Source organism: Lasioglossum baleicum, chromosome 16 (assembly GCF_051020765.1).
Source record: "Lasioglossum baleicum chromosome 16, iyLasBale1, whole genome shotgun sequence".
Taxonomy (NCBI): Eukaryota; Metazoa; Arthropoda; class Insecta; order Hymenoptera; family Halictidae; genus Lasioglossum; species Lasioglossum baleicum.
Window position 1 is genome coordinate 9,830,573 of NC_134944.1, and position 23,923 is coordinate 9,854,495.

Sequence of the window (23,923 nt, forward strand, 5' to 3'; positions counted from 1 at the left end):
CCAAAACATTAGCACGCATTCGTTTATTCCATACAATTCACAGATAAATTTATTATTTCTGGCTGTTTAATGTTTATAATAATTCCTTTTGCCAACGACGTGGAGAAGTACTCCCTTGAACACCTTATTGCCGTCTAATTTTTTACAGTAAAGTCTTTTCAAAATATTTCTGTTCAGATCGATTCTTGGAACATTTATGTATAAGAAAAGTAAAAGGTGATAATTCTCGTTTATGAAATGTTTTGAAATTACAAACTGAGGTGTCTCATATAAAATTTGAAATAGGAATTGTTGATTTTCCTAAAATTATGCTTCAATAATATATTTCTAGGAATTCTTTCTCCTTGAGTTTTGCGTTTTAATATTGAAACCAACATCGTCTGAAATATCTGCTCAGTACAGAATGTAACAATTCATGATGATCAATATGGTTCCGTGACGATTTGCCTTCTCACCGACGAGAATCTCGTCAGTAGCCTTCTACACCTACGAGATCATGTCGATGGCCTTCTGTTTCTCACTCCAGTCAGAATATATCTTAGAGTGCGTAAGAGAACACCGAAATATTCGGGTGACACGAACTCCCATAAGGCTGGCAGTCTTTAATAGTACCTCGTCGCGACGGCGCAAGATATGCGAGGACGTATTATGTATTAGTGCATGTGCTGCAATAACTATGCATGACTTTTTATGATGGTCGACGATTCCGCGAAATTGTATGGACGAGAAATGATCATTCAAGCGTAGCTTCAAGTCGAAAGGAATACAGATTGGTTCAAAGTAACGAAGAAAAGAGAATTTTATTAATACAGATTGTTATTAAAAATAAATGTATGTATTGAAAGTATTCAGGTCATTCCGCGGAAGTTTTTCATAGTGTACAGTTCCCATTAACCATCCAGCTGTCTAGTATCTGCGAAAGAAAAAATACGTTAAATAAAATCATTGCAAGGCGAATTTGTTCATACTTACATAATAATATTCCAGAGGATACATACTTAATACCTAGTATTCGCAAATGCATGTGCCAGTACTGTTGCAGTGGCCAACAGCCCGCACCTTGCAGCTTACAGTGCAAGCCCAGCTTCCAAGTGCACAGGAAACTAATGGTTGAACACCGTCAGTGTTTCCGGCTGCCTCGACATTTTCGAGGTCTGGCACGTCTGCAACATATTTACAAGTAAGTGAAGCTCTACACTCCCTGCCTTTGTCGCGAATTAGTAAGTACTGTTTATACTAAAATCTAGATGTATTTACTAGAGGTGTGCGGTACCGGAATGGGATTTTGAACATTTCGGGTATTCCCGATAATGTTCGGGTATTCCCGAAAATGTTCGGGTTTCACGAAAAATTTTCAGGATTTCCTAAAATGCTGGGATTCGAAAACGTGTCTTGTTTTCTTGAATATGACCATAGTGTTAGATTTATCTAAATCAAACATCAAGTTTTATTTGACTTGATAATTTGTAACTACAGACAGCGGAAGTTTATGCAAACGCATATTTTTATAGAAAGTAGGTAAAGTTATGGGATCTGGACAGAAATTTACGTTGTTTGTAGAGAATTTTGAGAATATAGTTTTTATTTTGCAGATTTGCATATTGCATATATTTGATATGTTGCATACTTTTCACGTATATGTATTACATACTTTTGACATATTTTGCAGTTAATTGTAGATACATACCTGTATGTATTTACGTGTGTATATATTTGTAAAGAAGCGTTATGCGACATATAAACAGAATAAGACATTCAGGTTGTCATTTATCATTTATTTCCAGGTTATTGAGTAATTCGATGACAGAAATGTAAGTAGCGTTAGATTAGCCCAAGAAGTGATGAAAAATGAAACATTATGACTTAAACTATATTGCAACTAATTTCTGGAGATTGCCTGTTACTAATAATTATTGTTCATAATTGTAAGTATTGTTTTAACTAATAAGTCAACTCACCTTCAATGTTCTTATCGGAAGCAGTTATAACTGCGACTGCGGCCAAGCAGAAGAAAGCAAGGAAAAGTGAAGCCTTCATGTTGTAGAAGTTCGATTGTAGTCTGTTTACTACTTAATTGTTCACCTGTGCCTTTATATACCTATACCGGTTTTATTTATATCTGAGGGATGGTTGGGGTAACGGTTTATCCATAACTTTTCTGATAGATAATTATGTGGTTGCGTTCGCGGCGCAATTCTATATAAGATACGATTTCTATACGATAAGCTTTTAATCAATAAGATTCTAACCAATGAAGAAAAATGATTTGGAAAATTGGAATTTTTGGTGCACATACAATCTACAAAGGAAGTAGATATTATTCTGGGAACATATGTACAAGTGTTTATCAGTTATTGACATAAGTAAATCGAATACACCGATATGTATATGTGAACGTGGACACATCAAATAATATCGATATTTCAAGAGGGAAAAATAATTGAAGATAGCTTATTAATAGTTCCTACAAATACATACATACATGTATGTACATTTTGCGTTTAACGCGGGCAAGTATGTACCAATATTTAACAGCATTTAATTCTCCGTTTTAACCATATCTAATATAATACTGGGTTGGAACGAAAGTTAGTAGCGTTTTTAATTTACAATTCAAACATAAAATTAAGATATTTATTCATACAGTTATTCTCAATATCATATTTTGCTACTACCTTTTGCCCTTTTTGAGCTAACTTGTCATGTTCTTGAATAAACCTCCCAATAAATATCTTAATTATATCTCGGAATTGCAATGTAAAATGCTCAATAGTATTTTTAGGAAAATGAATAAGGCTCTATACAATCCAGGTAATTATTAATTTTAACATAAGACTGTTACGTACGGAGGCTTTGCCTGCGTGACTTTTACTCCCTTCTTGGAATCACGTGTTCATGCAGGAGGTCCAGCTTTCCCCTTATGGGAAAGTGCATACATATGGAAAACATCGACATATATTCCAGATTTCCATTTACCCCCACTAACATTTTCTGAGCAAGTTTACTATTATATGGACCGTTTATTTTGAAAAAGTGGTGCATGTCCATTTTCTCTTGTTTCGAGAAAATTAAAGGTTAGCATATTAGTCAATTTAAAAATATGTGTAAATTAATTATGTCAAGTCTGGCAATATTTCTACTTATTTATCAATATGTAATTTGATCATATACATTTTTTTCAGGCTAACTAAAATAATATATATTTACGGGCTGCAAATAGACTTATACCACTTTCTCTTGTTTCGAGAAAATTAAAGGTTAACATAATATGTCAATTAAAAAATTTAGGCAAATTATATACGTCTGATAATGCAGGTCGATATTATATTGTCCATCGATAATACAGTGTCCATCGTCCATGCAAACACTAAATTTATTGAACAGAAACACTGGTACGCGAAGCGGCTATCTTCTGACGTCTTGCTTACTTCGGTTGCCTCGTGGCAGGCCAATACCAGTGGTGTTGGACAGGCAATATCTGCCGAATATTATAAATTACTCTAATAACGGTATAACGGTATAACGTACGACCTGCATTATCAGCCGTATTCTATTGGAACATTTGTAACGTCCAACTTAGGAACGAGATTGTCATGCCACTAGGGCAAAATTTCGAAACCTCGAGGTGCTGTATTGTTATTTGTGACAGGCGGTGTGTCTCCGCCGAATATTACAAATTATTCCTCTATAACGTAAAAATATGCATTTTGGGCACCGTAGCCGCATGTATCTGACTTTTAGGAATCATAATTGACCACTCCTGAACTACTCATTGCAATGCTGAAGCGTAATTTTGTCAACTCGTAAACCTTGTAATTGCATATACGTATATGCGAATTTAGCGATGTGTGCGTGTGCCCACACACTCTTGCACGGCCGCGCCGCGCCGGCCCCCTTGTTTCCCTCTTGAAATATAGATATTATTTGTTGTGTTCACATATACATATCGGTGTATTCGATTTACGTAAACGTATTCTAAGTATGTATGTCAATAACTGATAAACACTTGTACATATGTTCCCAGAATAGTATCTACTTCCTTTCCAATTTTTCAAATCATTTTTCTTCATTGGTTAGAATGTTATTGACAAGAAGCTTATCGTATAGAAATCGTATCTTATATAGAATTGCGCCGCGAACGCAACCACATAATTATCTATCAGAAAAGTTATGGATAAACCGTTACCCCAACCATCCCTCAGATATAAATAAAACCGGTATAGGTATATAAAGGCACAGGTGAACAATTAAGTAGTAAACAGACTACAATCGAACTTCTACAACATGAAGGCTTCACTTTTCCTTGCTTTCTTCTGCTTGGCCGCAGTCGCAGTTACAACTGCTTCCGCTAAGAACATTGAAGGTGAGTTGACTTATTAGTTAAAACAATACTTACAATTATGAACAATAATTATTAGTAACAGGCAATCTCCAGAAATTAGTTGCAATATAGTTTAAGTCATAATGTTTCATTTTTCATCACTTCTTGGGCTAATCTAACGCTACTTACATTTCTGTCATCGAATTACTCAATAACCTGGAAATAAATGATAAATGACAACCTGAATGTCTTATTCTGTTTATATATCGCGTAACGCTTCTTTACAAATATATACACACGTAAATACATACAGGTATGTATCTACAATTAACTGCAAACATATGTCAAAAGTATGTAATACATATACGTGAAAAGTATGCAACATATCAAATATATGCAATATGCAAATCTGCAAAATAAAAACTATATTTTCAAAATTTTCTACAAACAACGTAAATTTCTGTCCAGATCCCATAACTTTACCTACTTTCTATAAAAATATGCGTTTGCATAAACTTCCGCTGTCTGTAGTTACAAATTATCAAGTCAAATAAAACTTGATGTTTGATTTAGATAAATCTAACACTATGGTCATATTCGTGAAACCGGGTATTCCCCATTTTCGGGAATACCCGAACATTATCGGGAATACCCGAAAGGTTCAAAATCCCATTCCGGTACCGCATACCTCTAGTAAATACCCCGACGGCACACCGGCTCGGTTTCAGCCTGGCCCCTGTGCACAAAAGGGCGCGTTTTCCGCCTGCCGAGGGCTCGAGCCCAGGGCCTGCCGGCCGGGCTAGGATTCAGCCGATTTGCAAGATTGCAAGGGTGCGGGATTCGCGTTCTCATTGCGTGATAATACAAACACGGGTTTTTTCAGTAGTCAAAAACGCCAAATAAAGGTCAATCTAGGCAGCAATCGCCCTCAAAGGTCTTATTTATTAACTTATTATACTTTTGTCGGTAACAAGGGAGACTGCTACGCATTTGCAAAGTACTGCCACATTGATGCGACCCGCCCTGTGTCGCGCATGCGCGAGAAAAGTTGGGCCCAATCGAAGCACTGATTGGCCACATTAGTGTGATACCGTGCTGCCCTCTCAAAAACAGGCTGAATCCCAGCCCGGCCGTCAGGCTCTGGGCTCGAGCCCCCGGCAGGTGAAAATCGCGCCCTTTTGTGCACAGGGGCCAGGCTAAATCGTCCTGATTTGGTCTCAACGCTGAGCCAAGCATTGCGTTAGCCCGTAACGTGTCGGGCTGGGGCTCGGCTAGCTGGGTCCGGCGGTGGGCTCGGGCAGACTGTGCTGTCGGGGTACATCTAGATTTTAGTATAAACAGTACTTACTAATTCGCGACAAAGGCAGGGAGTGTAGAGCTTCACTTACTTGTAAATATGTTGCAGACGTGCCAGACCTCGAAAATGTCGAGGCAGCCGGAAACACTGACGGTGTTGAACCATTAGCTTCCTGTAAACTTGGAAACTGGGCTTGTACTAACAGCTGCAAGCTGCAGGCTGTTGGCCACTGCGACAGTGCTGGCACATGCATTTGCGGATTCTAGGTATTAAGTATGTATCCTCTGGAATATTATTATGTAGGTATGAACAAATTCGCCTTGCAATGATTTTTTACGTGTTTTTTCTTTCGCAGAAACTGGACAGCTGAATGGTTAATGGAACTATACACAATGAAAATCTTCCGCGGAATGACCTGAATACTTTCAATACATACATTTATTTTTAATAACAATCTGTATTAATAAAATTCTCTTTTCTTCATTACTTTGAACCAATCTGTATTCCTTTCGACTTGAAGCTACGCTTGAATGATCATTTCTCGTCCATACAAATTCGCGGAATCGTCGACCATCATAAAAAGTCATGTATAGTTATTGCATCACATGCACTAATACATAATACGTCCTCGCATATCTTGGGCCGTCGTTGGTGGCTCGCGACAAACTTCATTTTTTGTTTCCTAAAGGAAATAATTGAGCGGCGTTAACACTAACCGTACCTGCTACAAAATGTGTCAGATATACATTGCTTTATAAAAATTAGAAGACTGAACTTATTTAGATTTTATACAGCTTTTACAATAATACGTAATTGCATAAAGAAATTTATTGAATAATCTGATGGAAGAATCTTCATAATTTCAATAATTAGAAAACAAAAAATGTGAAACCGGTCATTCGACTGTGTCTCAGTACGTATAGTATGTACGATTCAAATAAATCTTGAAAAGGATCCAAACTAGGATCGATTTTGTTGAAACAGCCCTCTGCTGTGTCGGACCTTGCTTGCATGTACCAGACCGGTTGAAGCCGGTAGTCGGCGTTGATACATTGAGAGGGGTGGTTCATTGAGACCTGTTCACTCGTATTGCCATTCTCTCTGTTCGTAATCCTACCCGAGTCACCTCAACGCTTTGCGTTGCCTGGTGGCAGGTAGTTGGCAGAGAAATTCTCTGTTCGTCATCCTACCCACATCATCTCAACGCATTGCGTTGCCTGGTGGCAGGTATATAGTTGGCAGAGAGATGGTTCTACGTTTGAACACTTCTCACTGTCCATTCCTCTTGGTGAGGACACGTCGGGTATCGGCTCTGACCGGAGATGGGCTGCAAGCATTGTACGCGCCGCGTCACCTTCGAACCAGAGCCTTCTGCTCTGGTTCGCTCTTGTTTCTCACTTTGAAAGAATGAGAGCCTTCTGCCTGATTCGCTTTTGATCCCCCGTGGATCGGAGACTTCTTCTCCGATTCACACCTTTTGCCCCGCAATAATTACTCGACATACTTGCGTAATTTAGTATTAAGTCTGTCGTTGTAAGAAAGGGAGCCAGAAGGAATATTGCATTCGTTCTGACTCCCTTTCGGGTCTCTCGTGCAGCAACCTCCACGTGGTGAGACCTGGGCAATCGGTATTATCCTTTATTTGTAAGAACTTTTAGTGTCTTATGAATAAAGGATAATATCGAGCTAATAGCTGCACATTTAATAAATATGTTGATTTTTCAATAAATTCTATTCCTATACCTATTGTCTTTCACAACATTTTGCAATTTTACCTTCCTTCAGATCAAAATATACGTATTATCCAAGCTGATTTGCCCCGGGCGTGAACAATGTCATATATCGTCTGGTTCTATCTAGGTAAAGAGACGGGATAGTATTTCGTCGGTGATAGCATTATAAGGCAATTACAGAATGGGTAAATACTATATCATTCTTCTCCTACTTGACGAGTATCTCGTCGTTGGTAGAACTTTTAGCGATGTGGTATTTCAGATCACTGTAAGTTCCACGTTATCCCGCGCCCGCTTACTACATAGTATCGCTGAATAGCACAGGGGCTGGCGTCGGTGACGCGGTCATGCGCACAAATTCCTATCCGACACCCTCAAAATCGTAAAACCTGTAAGAAATAAGAAGTGACAAGAAGTGACAGATACGACTGGATACGACTGGATACGACGTACGAGAATCACGTTGAAAATTATGATCGTATACGTACGTCGATATCGTTGAAATTCGGCTGTCTTCACCTTTCGAAGATGCTGGCGATGCTAACTGCCGATTGGTTTCCTTTGGGACGGGATGTGTATTTTAGGTAAAGTGTCGGATAAGGTTATGCAACTGCATATTGACAAAAGTACAAACAAATAACGTTTATACGTATACAGAGACGAATAGAGCATAATCTATTACTTTTCAGGAAATTCGAACTCTATCCGTTATCGTTCCAAAATGAAGTTTCGGACAGCAATCTGTTGGTGGCGGCTCCTTATGGAGGTTCGATTGCCGTCACCAGAAATCCCAAGAAGTTCGTTAAAGTTCAAGGATCGAGTAAACCGATGATATATTTGTACACGTCCGCAGGGAAATTAACGGCCAAACTGCAAGTAAATCTCGAGAATCGATGGTAAAACTTTTTGGCATCGGGAACATTATACTTGCGCTCTTTTCAGTGGAGTGGCGGACAATTGGTTAGTTTAGGATGGTCTCAGCAAGAGGAACTATTGTGCGTGCAAGAGGATGGTATGATTCAGATATACGATATGTTCGGAACATACCAGCATGCGTTTACCATGGGAAACGTATGTTATTTCTTTGTCTATGGTCCCTTTACTACAAGAACAGCGTTGCACGAGAAATTTTGATAAAAAGATGGACTAACGTTCGTATATTCTTATGTTAGGAGGTCAAGGACACCAAAGTCGTGGAAGCGAAATTCTTTCAAACTTACAGTGGAACTGGTGTTGCTGTTTTGACATCTACCAGCCGTGTATTTTTAGTAAATAACGTTGCCGAGCCAAAAGTTAGACAAATATCAGACATTCCCAGTAAGTTTGTTCAATGTCGATCAATCGCTTCTCTAGCAGATAAATCAGCCATCTCTGTAAATGAACTTCATATTTTAGGGTTCAGAAGTCCGATAGATAGCTGGTGTCTGGTACATCGCGACAGAGAGACCAGAGTCATTTTGTCTCACAGGGACGGGTTGTCTGTAGTCCATCAAACACATCAAAACACGACGCATGTAGTTTTCGTACGGTTCAAATTTAAATTACGATAAAAAGATGCAACGCGCGACATAGATGTTCAAGGGGTACGCGTATGTTTTTTCAGGACACTCTTTTCACGCGGCAGACCAAAGTTTCCAGCATAGTTGCCATGGCTGTCTCCGGAAATAACCGTCACATAGCTCTTTACTCGGATACGGGTCGTTTGTACATAGGTTCGGTAGATTTTAAGGATAAATATTGCGAGCACAATACGAACACCAAAGAAACGTTAACGAACTTGGCATGGTTGGTATAATTGGCTTGTGTTGTCGTCGAGTCGTGTAAACTCGTCAAGCCGACGATGATAATCGTAGAGATGTTCACAGGTGCGGTACGAAAGCTGTGGTTTGCAGTTGGAACAGTACCGTAATAGTGGTGGGATTAACAGCCGAGACGATAGTGTACACTTACGATGGCCCGGTACATCTGGTCACCGAGATCGACGGTGTGCGCGTCTTGTCCGCGACATCCCATGAAATGATACAGAAAGTACCGGACGTAGTTCAGAAGATATTTCGAATTAATTCGACCGATCCCGCGTCTTATCTTTTGGAAGCTTCGAAACAATTTCAAAAGAAGAGTCACAAAGCTGACAGTTACATAGACCTTGTCAAAGAAAAATTGGACGTAACGGTGTGGGCTTGCATCGATGGGGCCAGTCACGAATTCGACTTCAATACGCAAAAGCTTTTAATGAGGGCAGCGAAATTCGGCAAAGGATTTAGCAAGGCGGTGAATCCAGAATTGTGTCGACATTACGTTGACATGTGCCGAACACTGAGGGTATTGAACGCCGTGAGACACCCTGCGGTTGGAATTCCTATAACCTACATACAGTATCCTTAGCTTTCTGCCTTTAGATTTGCCATTTTGACAACGGTTTCTAGGGGTGGGCCGGAAATTTCGGGTACCCGAAGTTGAAATCGGGTCGGTAACTCGAAAATTTTTATTGTTCGGAGATCGGAACGTCATAGATTTTCGAGTTCCCGACCCGAGGCTTGGGTACCCGAAATTTTTCCAGCCCTAACGGTTTCGTAACGAACAGTACTTAACAGCGATTCAGATTTACCATCTTGACGAGTCAAGTGGTACTGGATAGACTCGTCGCGAGAAGACACTACTATCTGAGTATACAGATAGCACGACATCTCCAATTGCCGGAAGTCGAAGGAGAAAGCCGAATATTAGCACATTGGGCCTGTTACAAAGTAACGCAATTCGAACACTTTCGTTTTCTCTTATTTCATCTTATTTGTTTTGCTTATTCTATGCTGTTCTATTTTGGCAGGTCAAGCAAACTCAATTGGACAAAGAACAAATAGCGGAAGAAATAGCCGACAAATTGGGATACGCACCCGGTGTTTCTTACAGTGAGATTGCGAAAAGAGCAGCCGACTGTGGTCGAAAGCAACTAGCTATTAAAGTAATCATCTTCCTCTGTATCCCTAGCTAGCTAGCTCCGTCTCTACCTCTACTTCTACGCCTACCACTGTTACTGATCTTGCCAATTGAACGCCCCTTTCGTTTGTTGCCAGCTAATCGACTATGAACCACGTGCGCACCAACAAGTACCGCTTTTGCTAACACTCGGCGAAAAGAGAGCAGCTCTGCGTAAAGCTGTCGAAAGCGGTAACACCGATCTAGTTTACACGGTGATCATTCATCTCAGAGAGAGCATGGCGATCGGTGACTTTCAGGTGAATCGTTTATTATCGAACGATCATCGATGACACGGACACTGTGTTTAATCAAAGCTTTTTATTGATTCCTCGTAGACGTCTATAATGCATTGTCCCTTGGCGATGGCGTTGTACATTAAATATTGCCAGAGTCACAATCGAGAGACCCTACGAAGCATTTATAATCAGAACGATGACTATCATTCTCAAGCCATATGGTTCATCACCGAAAGTTATCAACGAAAGGTTTGCTCCAAATTGATCGACGCGAATGTTCCTCGAACTTCAATTAATGTTGTCGTTGTCGTCGTTCTTACAGAATGTTACAACGAGAGAAGCATTGTTGCAATCCGCGCAAGAAAATTTCAAGTTGGCCCGTAACGACACGAATGCGGCTCTAACGGAAGAACAAGTCAAACTGTTGCGCTATCAAAAGTCTCTGGAAGATACGTTGCACAAATCGATTGTTGGAAAACCCCTTCACGATACTGTCAAGATACTATTGTTACAAAACGAATTGAAATTGGCAGACAAACTAAGGTCGGAGTACCGAATACCGGATCGAAGGTGCGACATGTCTGCACACGTGCTTTGCATGCAACATACGATAGTTCTATTATACAATATGCAATATACAATATCGATGACTGATACAAACTCGAATGAATTTCCCTCAGATACTGGTGGTTGCGTATACAATGTCTAGCGGAAAACGACATGTGGGGCGAATTAGAGAAATTTTCCAAGAGCAAAAAGTCTCCCATCGGTTACGAGGTATTTATCGGTTTTCTCGCAACAACACAAGAGATTTCTTTAAACAGCATCGTTTCGCTTCGCTTATTTCAGCCGTTCATAGATCAATGTTTAAAATACAACAAAGAGAGAGAAGCAAAGAAGTATTTACCCAAAGTGAGGGACGAACTGAAAGTGAAATATCTGGTCAAGTTCAAGTAAGTATTGCAACACGAAAACAACAAATTCGTATCCTAACAAAATAATTGGTTGTAATCTTGCAGAATGTTAGAAGAAGCAGTTCAAACGGCGGTTGAACAGAAAGATGTATCCGCGTTAACTTTTATACAGGCGCAATGCAAACCGTCGGATAGAGTATTGATCGACAAGATCAACATGTACATGACGAATCTTAGAAAGTAATTCAATGTTTTTATACATTTTTTATTTTATTTTCCCTTCTTTTCGTTTTTTTTCATATACATATGCATTACGAACAGATTAAAAAAAAAATAACGGAAAAGAACCAAACCCATTATTATCCAATCGAACCTCGTAAAGATAGTAATAATAATCATAAGAGACGTAATAATAGTAATTGCGAATCATTCCATTGAGTATATTCATTTACTATCTCCCAGAACTCATTAGCTGCGTTGTTTAGTCGATTCTTTAAAACGTTTATGTCTTTCTACTAGATCATCGACTATCAGTCGTTCAATTTCATCACCATTACTCAATTGTTCGCTCGAAAGCGATATAGGATAATCGTTTTCCTGGGTAACGATTGTTACCTCCTGCTTTCGAGTGTGCAACATATTAGCTATGACCAGCTGTGGACGAAATGCTTCGAATTAATCAATCCTTGTTAATTAACAAATTCTTGAAATGACTTACGTTATGTTTGTAATTGTTGAGCGCTTTCCTCGCTTTAGAGATCAAGACATTTTCGTCGGTTTCCAATTTAAAAGAGACTACGTATGCTTCTGGAACCCAGAGGCACACTAAAGGAGCTAATAATTTTGGTACTAGCTGAAGCGCTATCGTCGGCGGTTTGGACGAAGGAATTTTGTGCTCGGACTAAAAATTATAATGATTAGTAACAAAATAACAATACAAATTATAGGGGTGGGCGGATACCAGGCAATTTGGGTCGGGTCGGGAACCTGAATCCGATAAAATCAGACTTTACTCTTTCTTCAGTCATTATTGGATTGAATAGTAATTAGAGTATTCAACCCGCATTTAGAAATTTAAAATAAAATAGTTTCCATACAATGCGATGCACTGTTTCCTTTTCTTGATATACAGTCGGGGACAATATTAAGTGGACACTTTTAAAAATCGCATAACTTTTTAAAAATAAAAAAGAGGATGTGCTACCCGAGTTTTCAAAACCCGACCCGAGGCTCGGGTACCCGTCCGCCTCTAACAAATTATGATAGATATCGTGTAAAATAGAATAGATCTACCAATTCAGTGGAAGGAATGTAAAAGTCTGAAACTGCAGCTGCAAGGTACAAAATAGCTTTCTCCTTGAGACAAGCTAGAACTTGACAAGCAGATCGTAGCAGCCAAAGATACTCTGAGATAGTTGTAAATGTAAGGTACAACAACTTCTTCTGATTCATTGTATCTTTATAGTTTTGTAGTACGGTCGCCAACTTCTCCGAATACTGTGGCAATACTAACAAAGCATATAACACATTCACGATTAAACGGTATGTTATCGCTTAATTTACAGAAACACGTACCATGCGATTGTATATCATATAATATCCTAGTCTAACTAAACTAAATACTTGTACCTGCAATGTTAGATTTTCCATCTCGTTGATCGATTTCTAGCATGTCTAAGAACTTATGTCCCGTGAAGTGTCTTGAAAATGGTTCCAGAGATTTAACCCTGTCGAGAAATTGACCAGATTAAATTAGCACAAGGCGGTATCTTCTATCGCTAATATAGTGCAAAAGAGAAATGATTACCTGTGCATAAAAATTACAGCGTACCCCTTGTCCAAAAAATATTCAGCGGATACAGATCCTCTCGTCCCTGCGCTGAAGTTATCTACAAATCTTACAGTATTGTGTTCCAAGGGAGTTGTTGTACCTCCGCTCTGTAACAGTTTATTCGAATCATGTAGCGTTACGTCGTCGATGTGGATACGTATTGTATTTTGTAATATGAAACTCACCGTTATTAAAACCACTTCTCTACTATTCTCCATTTGAAAATCTACAAATTCTTTTAACAACGTTACATTCTGAGTGAGATCCTTAGGCGATGGATCTTTTGCATAGAAATCTTCCCACGATGAATTCATTCTTACTCTCGTGTGCCGTTCAAGTTCTAAGTGCAATTAGTAAATTATGTAAAGTTGGTGATCGACTGTTTCGCTAAAAATTCAATTCGTTACACGTGACGGTGTCGACTCAAAAAATAATCATGGGTTTTGAACGAGCGATATTTCATTAAATAAAATCCAAAAAACAACACATATATAGAGTCTGGCGAAGATCCAATACCGTCGTCAATAGAATCGTACGATTTTCACGTCGACCAGTCAACCATTTTTATCGCTCTTATCATAACGTTTCGGATGTCATCGTAGCTAATACGACATATAGCATAGCATGTTTGTGGTTATGTCTAAATTACACAAAGCAGGTGATCCAAGCGCTCTCTCGTAGCGCGACCAGAAATTGAATGCGATGCGCGTACTCGACAAAAATGTTCTGTTACCTTATCGAGGTAGGTATTGGTACGTATTACGTGTATAACCTCTGACATATGTGTTTACTTCATCATCCCCGTTTTGAATAGTTTACGATAAAATGATGCCCTGAAAAATACACCTTTCTCTATTTAGCGTTTCGGAATGGCTTTGTAATGAAACCAGTAACTATAGGTTGAAAGGTTCATGTATTAGCTACATTTATTTTATTTAACTTTGTACAGAAGAGTAGGTTGAAACTGTTTTGCTCGTTGCTTATCAACGAGGTATGGTTGCAGTGTTTTGACAACGAGTTTCACAACAAAACGATCCGTTCCCGACTTAATTGGCTAGACATAATACTAGAATATAAAATGTACAAATTAGTACGACGGAGCTGGAGACTTTGGGTCTCGTCCGTAATGAGGGGAGCGGAACTAAAAATAAAAATATAGATTCGGTTAATTAAAAATAGCATCTGCATTCTTGACGATACGTTCAGTTTCTTGGTTTGAGCGTAACTGCGACGTACCTTGTACTGCTTATCTTTATATTCGTTCCATGGATCGGGATTTTTCTTTGGCATCCACGAAACGTCGGGATTACGGAAGGCGAGACGTGCCAAATAAAACGAAGCGCCACATGCTCCCACACCGATGCAGAAGAATAATGGGATCAGCTGATAAAAGACGGAAAAATCTAGTGCCACTGTCATACATACAATCTCGATCCCTCGTTTTGCTTACCATTGGATGCCTTTTCATCCCAGCGATACTTAGACCCTCCATTTTAGCCATTTTGCCGACTTCAAGTGGAATTCGAATAAGTTTCTCCAACGGACGACTCAACTTCTGCACTTCTGCTCGCCGCAGTGCTTCTACAACATTGAACGGCCAATATGCAAGTGTGTACGTTACACAATCCGTCGCAGCTCAATGCGGAACAATCCAAATGTTATATATACGTTGTTTTCATAAATTACTTCCGATTGTGAAATCGATCGATATAGTTTTATGTTCTCGTTGCATTCATATCTGATTTTATTGGCGATATAAATATGTACTTGTGTACCAGATATTTATAAAAATCGCTTTCTGCGTCGCAAGTAAATAAGGTAATAATACCATGTTCCAAGATTACTTCATCTACCAGATGACGATGGTGGGCAAAGTGCTATAGTCTGTTGAGAAGTCGCACTACCACGAAGCTAAAGTGTATCTAGAAGGGAAAGTGGAATCGTTGCCGTATCGTCGTAATATACATATATTTTATTTTTAGATAATTTGGGTTGATAACGTTGATAATATGAAATCTGTATTTATTTTTTTGTATTCATAAGAAAGTTAAAAATAATACAAAGCATACCAATTTATTGTAATCTAATTTTTTTCTACAACCCGGGGATTTTTCCAAGGAAACCTGAGGAAACCGGAGAGGTGGTAACCATGTGGTAACCCTAGTCGCAAGCCTGATTCACAGGTACAATGAAAAATTATTCATGAAAAGAATATACGTGCATTTATTTATTCCAAATAAATAGCATATAACAAATGAAATGTTTGTTATCATGTTGGAACAACTCGAAATAACAAATTGTTGAACGTTTGTTGATCGTTTCGATCTAAACGTGAAAATCAATGAAAATAATTAATCGAAGTATGCTTGATGCTTGTTTACAGGATAGATTTAACCTTCTATATGTCGGTAATTGTTCCATGATGGCATTTTCCAAGTAAAAGTTAATTTTTATCATTTGAGGTCTGTATAAATATAAATGTTGATCTCAGCCACCTGAGCGAATGTGAAGATGCGCGAGAGACGAATCGAGTAATTGGTATGTAAATTTTTGCTTGAAATGCGGCATATCCTAAAGTGGTTTGCCGAAATTTCGTCGACTGATTCACTATTAATGTCAGCGTAATCGAAAGGAGAAAGAATGAATTTTTGTTCTTGACATATTTGAAAAAGTCAGCGAAGACGGTGATATTCTATTCCGGACGGTAAGCGGGATGGGGTTTTCGACAAGCCTGCAAGGACAAGCGTTCCACGAGGCTTTGCTCGGACGCCAGGATGCCGAGATCAAGCTTCTCGAGACGATGAAACGATGTTTGACGATGAAAGTCAAATCGGATCGCGAATACGCTTCAACGATTTCCTCTCTGGCGGTGCAGGGAAAGAAGATCGAGCGAAACGAAGATCTGATTGGTAGCCTCATAGCACAGGTAGACACTTCCTCGAAATCCACAATAATTAGAGAACAATCTCCGACGTACGTGTATTTTATACGTGTCACGTTCCAGAGTTGGAGGGACATTATGGATTCCGTCGATCAAACAGCTAAATTAATCAAACAGCAAGCAGACCAGGTCGACAATGTAGTGGTCGAACACATTACGTTGCTGTGTTCGGAGAGGAGGAAAGCCAGGAAACTGTATCAAGAAGAACAGACATGGTTGAGTAATCAGTTCCAACAGGTAAGTTGATCATAAGGGGGTATAGTATTCCTTCGGATGATGCAAACAGCCTCGGGACATATATATCGGATGTAATAGCCTCATTGTATCTGGTACGACCAATGGTATTTTATTTCATTCTTTAGTTAACCGAAGACGTTGCCAGAAAGAAATTGGAATACCAGAAGAATCTAGAAGTGTACAAGTTAATGAGATCCCGCTTCGAAGAATATTATGTTAAATGTAAGTGTTTTTATTATCTGTTTGCGACTACCAGCTATGTTTTATGATATTTTTAGCAGGCAGAGTCGGAAGAAAATTGGACGAAGTGAGGGAGAAATATCAGAAAGCCTGTAGAAAGCTTCATCTCACGCACAACGAATACGTGTTACTTTTGGGTGCCGTAACAGAATGCGAACACGACTTGAGAACATCTTATTTGCCGAGCCTGCTTCATCGGCAGCAGACCATCCATCAAGAACTGGTAACGTCTTGGTAAGTAATCCTGCTATCGTATTTGGAACAATTTATGATGTACTTCCCACTTTTGCATCGTAGATCGCTAATCTAATTTGTGTAAAATCTATATGCAAGCACATAGTTACGTACAAGGTAAATGTCAACTATAATGGTCGTTTTGATAGTGGCATCGATCATGGTCAAACGTAATAATCTTGTCCTTCTGTAATAGGAAAGCCATACTTCAGGACATAGTGAAGTACTCCGATTTTACCACGGATAAATTTCAAGAGATACACCTGCGAATGCAAAAAGCCGTTGATTTGGTGAAACCCATAGAAGAATGTAGGGACTTTATGGGAGAACATAGGTACTTGTACAGAACTTGCTTTCGAAGGTGCAATTAACATGAAACAATTATAAATTTGTTTACATTCGATGCAGAACACGACCAGCATCGCCGATAAGATTCACGTTCGACGAGAACCTCGTGGACGATACTTCAGGGAAATTACTACCAAATAAATTGACGGTTGACAATCTAACCATAGATTGGTTACGAAATCGGTTAACCGAACTGGAGAATTCTTTGAAAGCGACCCAGCAGAACCGTCAGAATCCTCAGCATCCATCCGAGAATAACAGTGACTCTAAGTAAACATTTTATCTTATGCAAACGAGCGTAATTGTGTCGAGACAAAATCTGATGAACCCATTTATCTTAACGGTACTCCAGGACATCGATTCTCGATTACACCCGCGAGAGAGAAGAACTACGATTACGTTGCCAGGAAAAAAAGCTTCAACGACAAGTGGACGTTATTAGATCGGCTTTGAACGAATTAGGTTGCGAGGAATTACCATTGGGATACGATCTTTCCATGGAGAGTACCTTTGTCGAGTCGCCTACCATCAGTAAGGTAATTGAAATTTTGTTTGTTACAGAGGGGGGTGGGGGGTAGAGAATCTTCTACTGCGCTATATTATTAGATGATTGTATAAGTTCGTGCCCGATTTTCATAGATGTCACAAACTGTACTGCACAGCGGAGTGTAAAAAAATTCCTTTTTCTAATTGTAGAAAAGAATGGCGACTATATAATTGATTAATAAAGCTGTATATTCTTTAAAACCATGGAATATTATCTTCAAATCGGTCACGAACTTATGCAATCATCATCTGATAAATAGGACTTTTATCTCGTTCTCGTACAACTGGACTACTGACAGTACTAGTTACTACTAAGAGACTACTACTACTAGTTAGTACCACTGCTCTTTCAGAAAGCCACAATGCCAGATAACGGTTTCTTCACGTTACGAAGAAATCAACGATTCATGACAATATTTAAGTCTCCTTTCAAATCTTTACCGGCGATAAATAATACAACAGATGGAACGATTAGATCAAGCAGCGAAAGTCCTGCTTCAAAAACGAATAGTACTTTACCAGTTGTATGTCCTTTCCGTATTTGTTAGACACGTAAATATGGTTTGCTACATATCTGCTTGAACGTTACCGCTTCTTTTGCATTCCATCTAATGTCGAACACATCTACTGGAGAAGATGTACGACAGAAAGAAAAGTGTCGATGATGACAACAATCTACAAATTATTGTTTCTTTTTCTATACCGCATTAATTAGTATTAATGCTAGCAATCTCATTAACATTTACATTTAGCATGTTCGGTTTGATACAACTTGATTGAGTTCGAATATTTTTGAGCTAACATGGATGTGATGAAGTCTATTGTATAATATTATAAATAGACTGCGGATGTTTATGCAATTTTTAATTTTTGTAGGCAAATTTTAAGAAAATGGTACTAAATTCTGTGGAAAGAATTTTCTAGTATTTTTTGAAGCCATAAATGCATAAAGATCCGCAGTCTAATTATAAAGATTGTACTAGATGTCAATCTACGTATCATGTCTGTTTTATTTTCATTGTTACGATAAATTTTAACCCGATTCCGTGGATTAATTGAAAAACTCTTTAAGGCACCGGTACGTGGAATTTCGCAATTGACGGGCAATCAAAAAGGAAGCGGAAACGGCGATCTCATGGAGGAGGAATGGTTCCATGGTGTGTTACCAAGGGAAGAAGTAGTGAGATTACTTGTGAACGAAGGGGACTTTTTAGTACGTGAAACGACAAGAAACGACGAGTGCCAAATAGTTTTATCTGTTTGTTGGGATGGACATAAACATTTTATTGTACAGACAACCACCGAGGTAAGAACGTACATTGTACAGTATATTGTTAGCGTTCACAACTCTATACATATGTATGTATATCACGGAATGGTATTGCATTCGCGTTTGTATCGATTCCAGGGACATTATAGATTCGAAGGTCCTACGTTTCCGTCGATTCAGGAGTTGATCAGGCATCAATGGCTATCCGGATTACCTGTAACTAGTCGATCCGGAGCTATCCTGAAAACGCCGATCTTGCGTGAACGTTGGGAACTCAATAACGACGATGTAAATCTTCTAGAAAAAATAGGACGGGTATATTGAAATTTAAAGAGAAGGAAGTCCCGAAAGAAAATCTATAGAGCGATTTTCAGTTCAACGCATGAGAGCGAAAGAAAAATCGTTTTATAGACGTAAAAGGAGAATTAATCATTTCGTAGAGTTTGCATGATGTCGAATTAAGATCCGTTTTGTTTTCAGGGTAACTTTGGGGATGTATATAAAGCGCAGCTTAAAACTTGTAAGACTGACGTAGCTGTAAAAACCTGCAAAGTAACGTTGCCCGATGAACAGAAACGTAAATTCTTGCAGGAAGGACGGATATTAAAGCAATACGATCATCCGAATGTAGTAAAACTTATTGGAATTTGTGTTCAAAAGCAGCCCATCATGATCGTTATGGAACTGGTACCCGGTACGTAGACAAATTTAGAGTAAGATCGTATTCATCGAAACGAAATCTGAATGAACGTTCGCCTACGACAGGCGGTTCCTTGCTAACATATTTGAGAAAAAATGCTAGCAGCATCGCGCAACAAGAACAGTTTCGTATGTGTAAAGACGCAGCAGCAGGTATGCGCTACTTGGAATCGAAATACTGTATTCACAGAGACTTGGCAGCGCGAAATTGTCTCGTGGGTAAGTGAACATTGTACGAGAATACACAGTCGGGGACAATATTAAGTGGACACTATTAAAAGGACTTAAATTTTATTTAAGGATGTTAGACCGACTAGTTTCTACATTCTACAAAAATTTGTTTAGATGTTTTATCAACTTTTTCAACCTTCTCAGTTCTTCGGACCAATTTTAAACAAGTTATGCGATTTTTAAGAGTGTCCACTTAATATTGTCCCCGACTACTGTACCTGCCCGTTAAGAGATGCGTGAAAATTCTGTTATTATAACGAGAAAAGAAAAGAAAACGTATGATGATGTTGGATTTTAGGATACGAGTCCATAGTGAAAATTTCAGACTTCGGAATGTCACGAGAGGAGGAGGAATATATAGTTTCGGATGGTATGAAACAAATTCCGATCAAATGGACCGCGCCGGAGGCTTTAAATTTTGGTATTTCATACACACCAGTACAATATATTTTATCGAAATGACGTGTTTGAATTTTTTTATTTTTAGATTTCGAGTATTATTTTGTAATCGTGATACTTGATATACAGGTAAATACACATCCCTGTGCGACGTTTGGAGTTACGGAGTCCTGATGTGGGAAATATTTTCCAAAGGTGGAAATCCATACAGTGGAATGTCTAATGCTCAAGCTCGTGAGAAAATAGATGCGGGTAACGTCTATACGATATATACAATCTATATATACACACACATGCATACAATAATATATGTATTAACGTACACACCTTGCCTGATATTTGAACTCGAAATGAAATAAATTGACTGTACAAGTGCCTCTCTAGGTTACCGTATGCCAGCCCCGGATAATACGCCCGACGAAATATACCGTTTAATGTTACGATGCTGGGAATACGAGCCAGAAAAACGTCCACATTTCGACCACATTTATACGGTTGTCGAGACGTTGTCCCAGGCGTATTTGTAGGCGATAAGTTTATATTTGGTGCTAACTTTAATCGAGTATAACATTACTTTCACATTTTTTACGAATCGTAAATTAGCTGAGAAATTGAGGAGTTACACGAAAGGATAATGTAAAGCAACGTCTTCCATGTCGGTGAAACATGTGTGAACAGTATGTTCAACGATTTACTGAAAACGTCTCAAGCTACTGTAGCTGCATGGCCACGGGCTTTCAATTTTTATATACTAATTCGTTTTTAATTAACAGTGAGAGCTTAATACTGTTCGAGAGATTCGATTATTACTCTCTTCAATTTGGCATGGTTGTTTTTTCTCCCTTTGGGCAATAAGCACTGTTCTCTAGATTGTCGTTGATCGAACAGTTTGTTTTTAGACCACAAAACACCAGCAGTTTCAAAAGAATAATGAAATTCTCGACAAATATCGACATAGTATTATATTACGTCGCGTATACTTATTTCTTAAGTATCTTGCACCTGTTTTTTATCTATAAATATTTTTCAGTTCGCTTTACTTTAGATATTTATCCGTCCACCAAAATCTTATAAAAGAAAGATGTATACATATAAATTTATAAAGTAACGATTATTCAGTTTGTAAATTTTAATTGTGCTGCCCGATGTCGTCGGGCAAAATAATTGTTCACAGTAGATTGTATACCAAGAGACTACTTGTTAGACATTACGAAGTATATTCGCGTATTACGTTATGTGCAATACAGATGAAATATTCACGAAGATCTACTTTTCACAAGGTATATGCAGTGCATAGAGCTTCTTCGTTTGCATTAGCGAAACTTGTAATTATAAAAAAAGATTGTTGCATTTTTTCATTCTATTAATTACTGTTGTGAAATATGCGAGATATTTAACCGATAGAGTGCACATAATTTAGATTTATTGCAATCGCGCAGGAAAATAAAAATTGTACGTGCGTGTATAAACAATAGAAATTATATATTAATGGAGAAATTGGTTTTCGATATGTTCAACTTCAAAATTTGTATGCACTATTATAAATAGAACCGACGTTTTACTTTTTACGTGGTCAAATGCTCAGGATTGTCCTAAAAAGTAACTGTTAAAACTAATAGTCTTTCATAAAAATCTAATTTCTCTGTCGCTTATGTAAGTAAGTGTATATTATGTACAACAGTCTTTGAAAAAATTAAACTTATTTTACTCACTGTACACCTGCTTTACAAATATAATTTGATAAGTTCGTCGCTAACGGCCGAAGGAGTCAAAATTCCCAAATCGGTAAACAATAGACTAATATAATGGGGTGGCGTGTAATCAACTAATGGGTGTTCCTTTTGTAAATCTTTTTTCAATGTGCTTGCCGTATACTGTAGAGAAAGAAAAGAACAACGAGATAATTTGTGAAATCGTAATACTAAAAGAAGCTGGTGTTTTACCTTGAACTCGTCTGGCAAATCAACTTGATTTAAGGGATAAATTCTTGAAAATTTGAAACTTTCTGTAAGTACGTAGAAAGGCTTTTTCACTTCTTTAGCACACATGGCCATCGTATAAGTGCCAACCTATATGGAAACTGTATTAGCAAACAACTATATAGATGCTCTCGATCGTTTTATACCTTGTTGATAATACCGCCACTCTCCGCTACACCTTCTGCCCCCACCATGACCATATCGACTTTCTCCATAACGTATCCCACTGCAGAATCTAATATGAGTGTACACGATACGCCTGCTCTCAATAAATTCTGACACATTTTCCTCCTATAATTTTTGGAGGGAACAATGTAAAAAGAAGAATGTACCACGTAGCGTCTAAATTTTAAAGGAGCAAGACGTACCCGCTGTTGTCCGGGGCGGAACACGTTACGTATACCTCAAATATTTTACCACTAGCAGCAGCATCTGTCAGTGCTTGTAATACAACTCTAGATTTCGAATGCGTAAGTATTTTCTAAAACATGTTGTACTGTTGCAAAGCTACGGTTGGCAAAAAATCATCAGAATACATTCGAGAAACAACGAAAACTTACAGACCCATCCATAATGAAATAAGACGCTACTTTTGCTACTTTCCCTCTAGCTGCCACTAATTTTTCATGAAACATCTTCCCTCTACGGAGCATGATATCCTTGCATTCTGCAATCGACTAATTACAACCAAGAAAAGAACAAGAACAAGTAAATAATGTGGAAGTAGTCGATGTGAAATAAGGTACATTTGACATGCTTTGCAACGAGGAATTTACTAACAACTTTACCGAGGTATCTAACGTTGCTAAGGTTATGAAACGTAGAAAAAGTTCGCTGCCAGATGCGATGGCAGTGACAGGATTATCCGTGGATCTCATTGCGTCTATCGCATTTTGTAAACAATACCTAAGTTCCTGGACTGTCTCGGCTACGATCAGAGAAAATATGTCGATCAATCTGGAGCTCGTTTCGATTGATTAATCCGAATATGTTTTCGAAAATGCACTTACACTTTGAAAACTCCAGAACTTTCAGTAACGTTCGTATGGCAGCCACCCCAGCGGAAACATCTTTCTCGTTTTTAATAATACCATTGAAGTATTCACATATTTCTGGAGCAATCGATAATAAAAATATAAATTGTAAAAGATTCCTTTAGTTGACTCGACGAATCGTTGAACGATAAACAACGGAAATTTCACCTTGTTTATCCATAATTATGGTCTCCTTTATTCTATTAGAAACACACTGTTTGTGTGTTACTGCAAAAATTCAAAAATATTGTTTGGATAAATTAAACTCAAACAGGTCACAAACACCGCTGACCGATCCTTGTAGGTTAGGTTCAATGATGACACCACACGCGCGTTTGCATCGTCGTCGACGGTCAACCACGGTCAACTATAGTCAGATAAGATAAGAATCTCTCGTTCGTAGTTCACCTCTACGTCGATAGAGGCATCAGTTTCGCTCCTAAAGGTGGCATTT

General features: G+C 38.5%; 5 protein-coding genes and 2 long non-coding RNA genes across 16 annotated transcripts; 3 read left to right on the forward strand and 4 right to left on the reverse strand.

Annotated features, from left to right (window-relative positions):
* Window positions 1-774: 774 nt before the first annotated feature.
* LOC143217334 (uncharacterized) lies at window positions 775-4,140 on the reverse strand. Of its 2 annotated transcripts, none has more exons than XR_013010785.1 (3): window positions 1,959-4,140; window positions 999-1,163; window positions 775-913 (listed from the first exon to the last, which is right to left on the reverse strand). It is a non-coding gene; the product is annotated as an uncharacterized LOC143217334 (long non-coding RNA). The 2 variants fall into 2 exon arrangements; XR_013010786.1 differs by having other exon boundaries at window positions 973-1,163.
* On the forward strand, window positions 3,945-6,130 carry LOC143217333 (uncharacterized). Its single transcript, XR_013010784.1, has 3 exons — window positions 3,945-4,363; window positions 5,727-5,891; window positions 5,974-6,130. It is a non-coding gene; the product is annotated as an uncharacterized LOC143217333 (long non-coding RNA).
* Window positions 6,131-7,703: 1,573 nt separating this feature from the next.
* Vps16a (vacuolar protein sorting 16) lies at window positions 7,704-11,909 on the forward strand. 2 transcript variants are annotated; one of them, XM_076441476.1, is made up of 15 exons: window positions 7,704-7,935; window positions 8,041-8,227; window positions 8,294-8,422; window positions 8,524-8,668; window positions 8,747-8,874; window positions 8,955-9,136; window positions 9,217-9,726; window positions 9,954-10,098; window positions 10,179-10,313; window positions 10,426-10,587; window positions 10,666-10,815; window positions 10,889-11,136; window positions 11,247-11,343; window positions 11,416-11,519; window positions 11,586-11,909. In XM_076441476.1, exons 1-15 carry the CDS (start codon window positions 7,880-7,882, stop codon window positions 11,722-11,724), a joined length of 2,517 nt encoding a protein of 838 aa, XP_076297591.1. In that variant the 5' UTR covers window positions 7,704-7,879; the 3' UTR covers window positions 11,725-11,909. The 2 variants fall into 2 exon arrangements, with proteins under 2 accessions (XP_076297591.1, XP_076297592.1); XM_076441477.1 differs by lacking the exon at window positions 7,704-7,935 and having other exon boundaries at window positions 8,082-8,223.
* Window positions 11,730-14,061, reverse strand: Ppcs (phosphopantothenoylcysteine synthetase). Its single transcript, XM_076441482.1, has 7 exons — window positions 13,828-14,061; window positions 13,497-13,698; window positions 13,288-13,418; window positions 13,110-13,207; window positions 12,774-12,988; window positions 12,199-12,381; window positions 11,730-12,134 (listed from the first exon to the last, which is right to left on the reverse strand). Exons 2-7 carry the CDS (start codon window positions 13,623-13,625, stop codon window positions 11,949-11,951), a joined length of 942 nt encoding a protein of 313 aa, XP_076297597.1. The 5' UTR covers window positions 13,626-13,698; window positions 13,828-14,061; the 3' UTR covers window positions 11,730-11,948.
* Window positions 14,062-14,211: 150 nt separating this feature from the next.
* On the reverse strand, window positions 14,212-14,948 carry Nd-mlrq (NADH dehydrogenase (ubiquinone) MLRQ subunit). Its single transcript, XM_076441485.1, has 3 exons — window positions 14,762-14,948; window positions 14,548-14,694; window positions 14,212-14,452 (listed from the first exon to the last, which is right to left on the reverse strand). Exons 1-3 carry the CDS (start codon window positions 14,810-14,812, stop codon window positions 14,399-14,401), a joined length of 252 nt encoding a protein of 83 aa, XP_076297600.1. The 5' UTR covers window positions 14,813-14,948; the 3' UTR covers window positions 14,212-14,398.
* Window positions 14,949-15,693: 745 nt separating this feature from the next.
* Window positions 15,694-22,172, forward strand: Fer (tyrosine-protein kinase Fer). Of its 8 annotated transcripts, none has more exons than XM_076441467.1 (16): window positions 15,694-15,849; window positions 15,984-16,237; window positions 16,316-16,489; window positions 16,615-16,711; window positions 16,768-16,963; window positions 17,160-17,297; window positions 17,372-17,581; window positions 17,664-17,847; window positions 18,211-18,381; window positions 18,930-19,163; window positions 19,266-19,442; window positions 19,608-19,821; window positions 19,893-20,045; window positions 20,356-20,478; window positions 20,586-20,708; window positions 20,841-22,172. In XM_076441467.1, exons 2-16 carry the CDS (start codon window positions 16,025-16,027, stop codon window positions 20,981-20,983), a joined length of 2,550 nt encoding a protein of 849 aa, XP_076297582.1. In that variant the 5' UTR covers window positions 15,694-15,849; window positions 15,984-16,024; the 3' UTR covers window positions 20,984-22,172. The 8 variants fall into 8 exon arrangements, with proteins under 8 accessions (XP_076297582.1, XP_076297586.1, XP_076297585.1 ...); XM_076441471.1 differs by having other exon boundaries at window positions 19,266-19,415; XM_076441470.1 differs by having other exon boundaries at window positions 16,771-16,963.
* Window positions 22,140-23,849, reverse strand: Eif2balpha (eukaryotic translation initiation factor 2B subunit alpha). The gene is made up of 8 exons (XM_076441483.1): window positions 23,638-23,849; window positions 23,446-23,547; window positions 23,224-23,363; window positions 22,996-23,112; window positions 22,804-22,916; window positions 22,582-22,726; window positions 22,400-22,525; window positions 22,140-22,330 (listed from the first exon to the last, which is right to left on the reverse strand). Exons 1-8 carry the CDS (start codon window positions 23,648-23,650, stop codon window positions 22,181-22,183), a joined length of 906 nt encoding a protein of 301 aa, XP_076297598.1. The 5' UTR covers window positions 23,651-23,849; the 3' UTR covers window positions 22,140-22,180.
* Window positions 23,850-23,923: the final 74 nt, after the last annotated feature.

What these genes read in the sequence shown, in the direction of transcription:
- Vps16a (XM_076441476.1), top strand. Translation starts at nt 7,880, where the DNA reads ATGCTGGCGATGCTAACTGCCGATTGGTTTCCTTTGGGACGGGATGTG. An exon ending in ACAAATATCAGACATTCCCA is followed by an intron (nt 8,669 to 8,746) that starts GTAAGTTTGTTC and finishes TTCATATTTTAG; the next exon opens with GGTTCAGAAGTCCGATAGAT. An exon ending in CACATTGGGCCTGTTACAAA is followed by an intron (nt 10,099 to 10,178) that starts GTAACGCAATTC and finishes CTATTTTGGCAG; the next exon opens with GTCAAGCAAACTCAATTGGA.
- Ppcs (XM_076441482.1), bottom strand. Translation starts at nt 13,625, where the DNA reads ATGAATTCATCGTGGGAAGATTTCTATGCAAAAGATCCATCGCCTAAG. An exon ending in GCTGTAATTTTTATGCACAG is followed by an intron (nt 13,208 to 13,287) that starts GTAATCATTTCT and finishes ATTTCTCGACAG; the next exon opens with GGTTAAATCTCTGGAACCAT. An exon ending in ACATTCCTTCCACTGAATTG is followed by an intron (nt 12,382 to 12,773) that starts GTAGATCTATTC and finishes TATAATTTTTAG; the next exon opens with TCCGAGCACAAAATTCCTTC.
- Nd-mlrq (XM_076441485.1), bottom strand. Translation starts at nt 14,812, where the DNA reads ATGGCTAAAATGGAGGGTCTAAGTATCGCTGGGATGAAAAGGCATCCA. An exon ending in GGATGAAAAGGCATCCAATG is followed by an intron (nt 14,695 to 14,761) that starts GTAAGCAAAACG and finishes GTCTTTTATCAG; the next exon opens with CTGATCCCATTATTCTTCTG. An exon ending in ATAAAGATAAGCAGTACAAG is followed by an intron (nt 14,453 to 14,547) that starts GTACGTCGCAGT and finishes TTTTATTTTTAG; the next exon opens with TTCCGCTCCCCTCATTACGG.
- Fer (XM_076441467.1), top strand. Translation starts at nt 16,025, where the DNA reads ATGGGGTTTTCGACAAGCCTGCAAGGACAAGCGTTCCACGAGGCTTTG. An exon ending in CGAAGAATATTATGTTAAAT is followed by an intron (nt 16,712 to 16,767) that starts GTAAGTGTTTTT and finishes TGATATTTTTAG; the next exon opens with CAGGCAGAGTCGGAAGAAAA. An exon ending in TCGTGAGAAAATAGATGCGG is followed by an intron (nt 20,709 to 20,840) that starts GTAACGTCTATA and finishes GTGCCTCTCTAG; the next exon opens with GTTACCGTATGCCAGCCCCG.
- Eif2balpha (XM_076441483.1), bottom strand. An exon ending in AGTTCTGGAGTTTTCAAAGT is followed by an intron (nt 23,364 to 23,445) that starts GTAAGTGCATTT and finishes CTCTGATCGTAG; the next exon opens with CCGAGACAGTCCAGGAACTT. An exon ending in ATTTGCCAGACGAGTTCAAG is followed by an intron (nt 22,331 to 22,399) that starts GTAAAACACCAG and finishes CTTTCTCTACAG; the next exon opens with TATACGGCAAGCACATTGAA.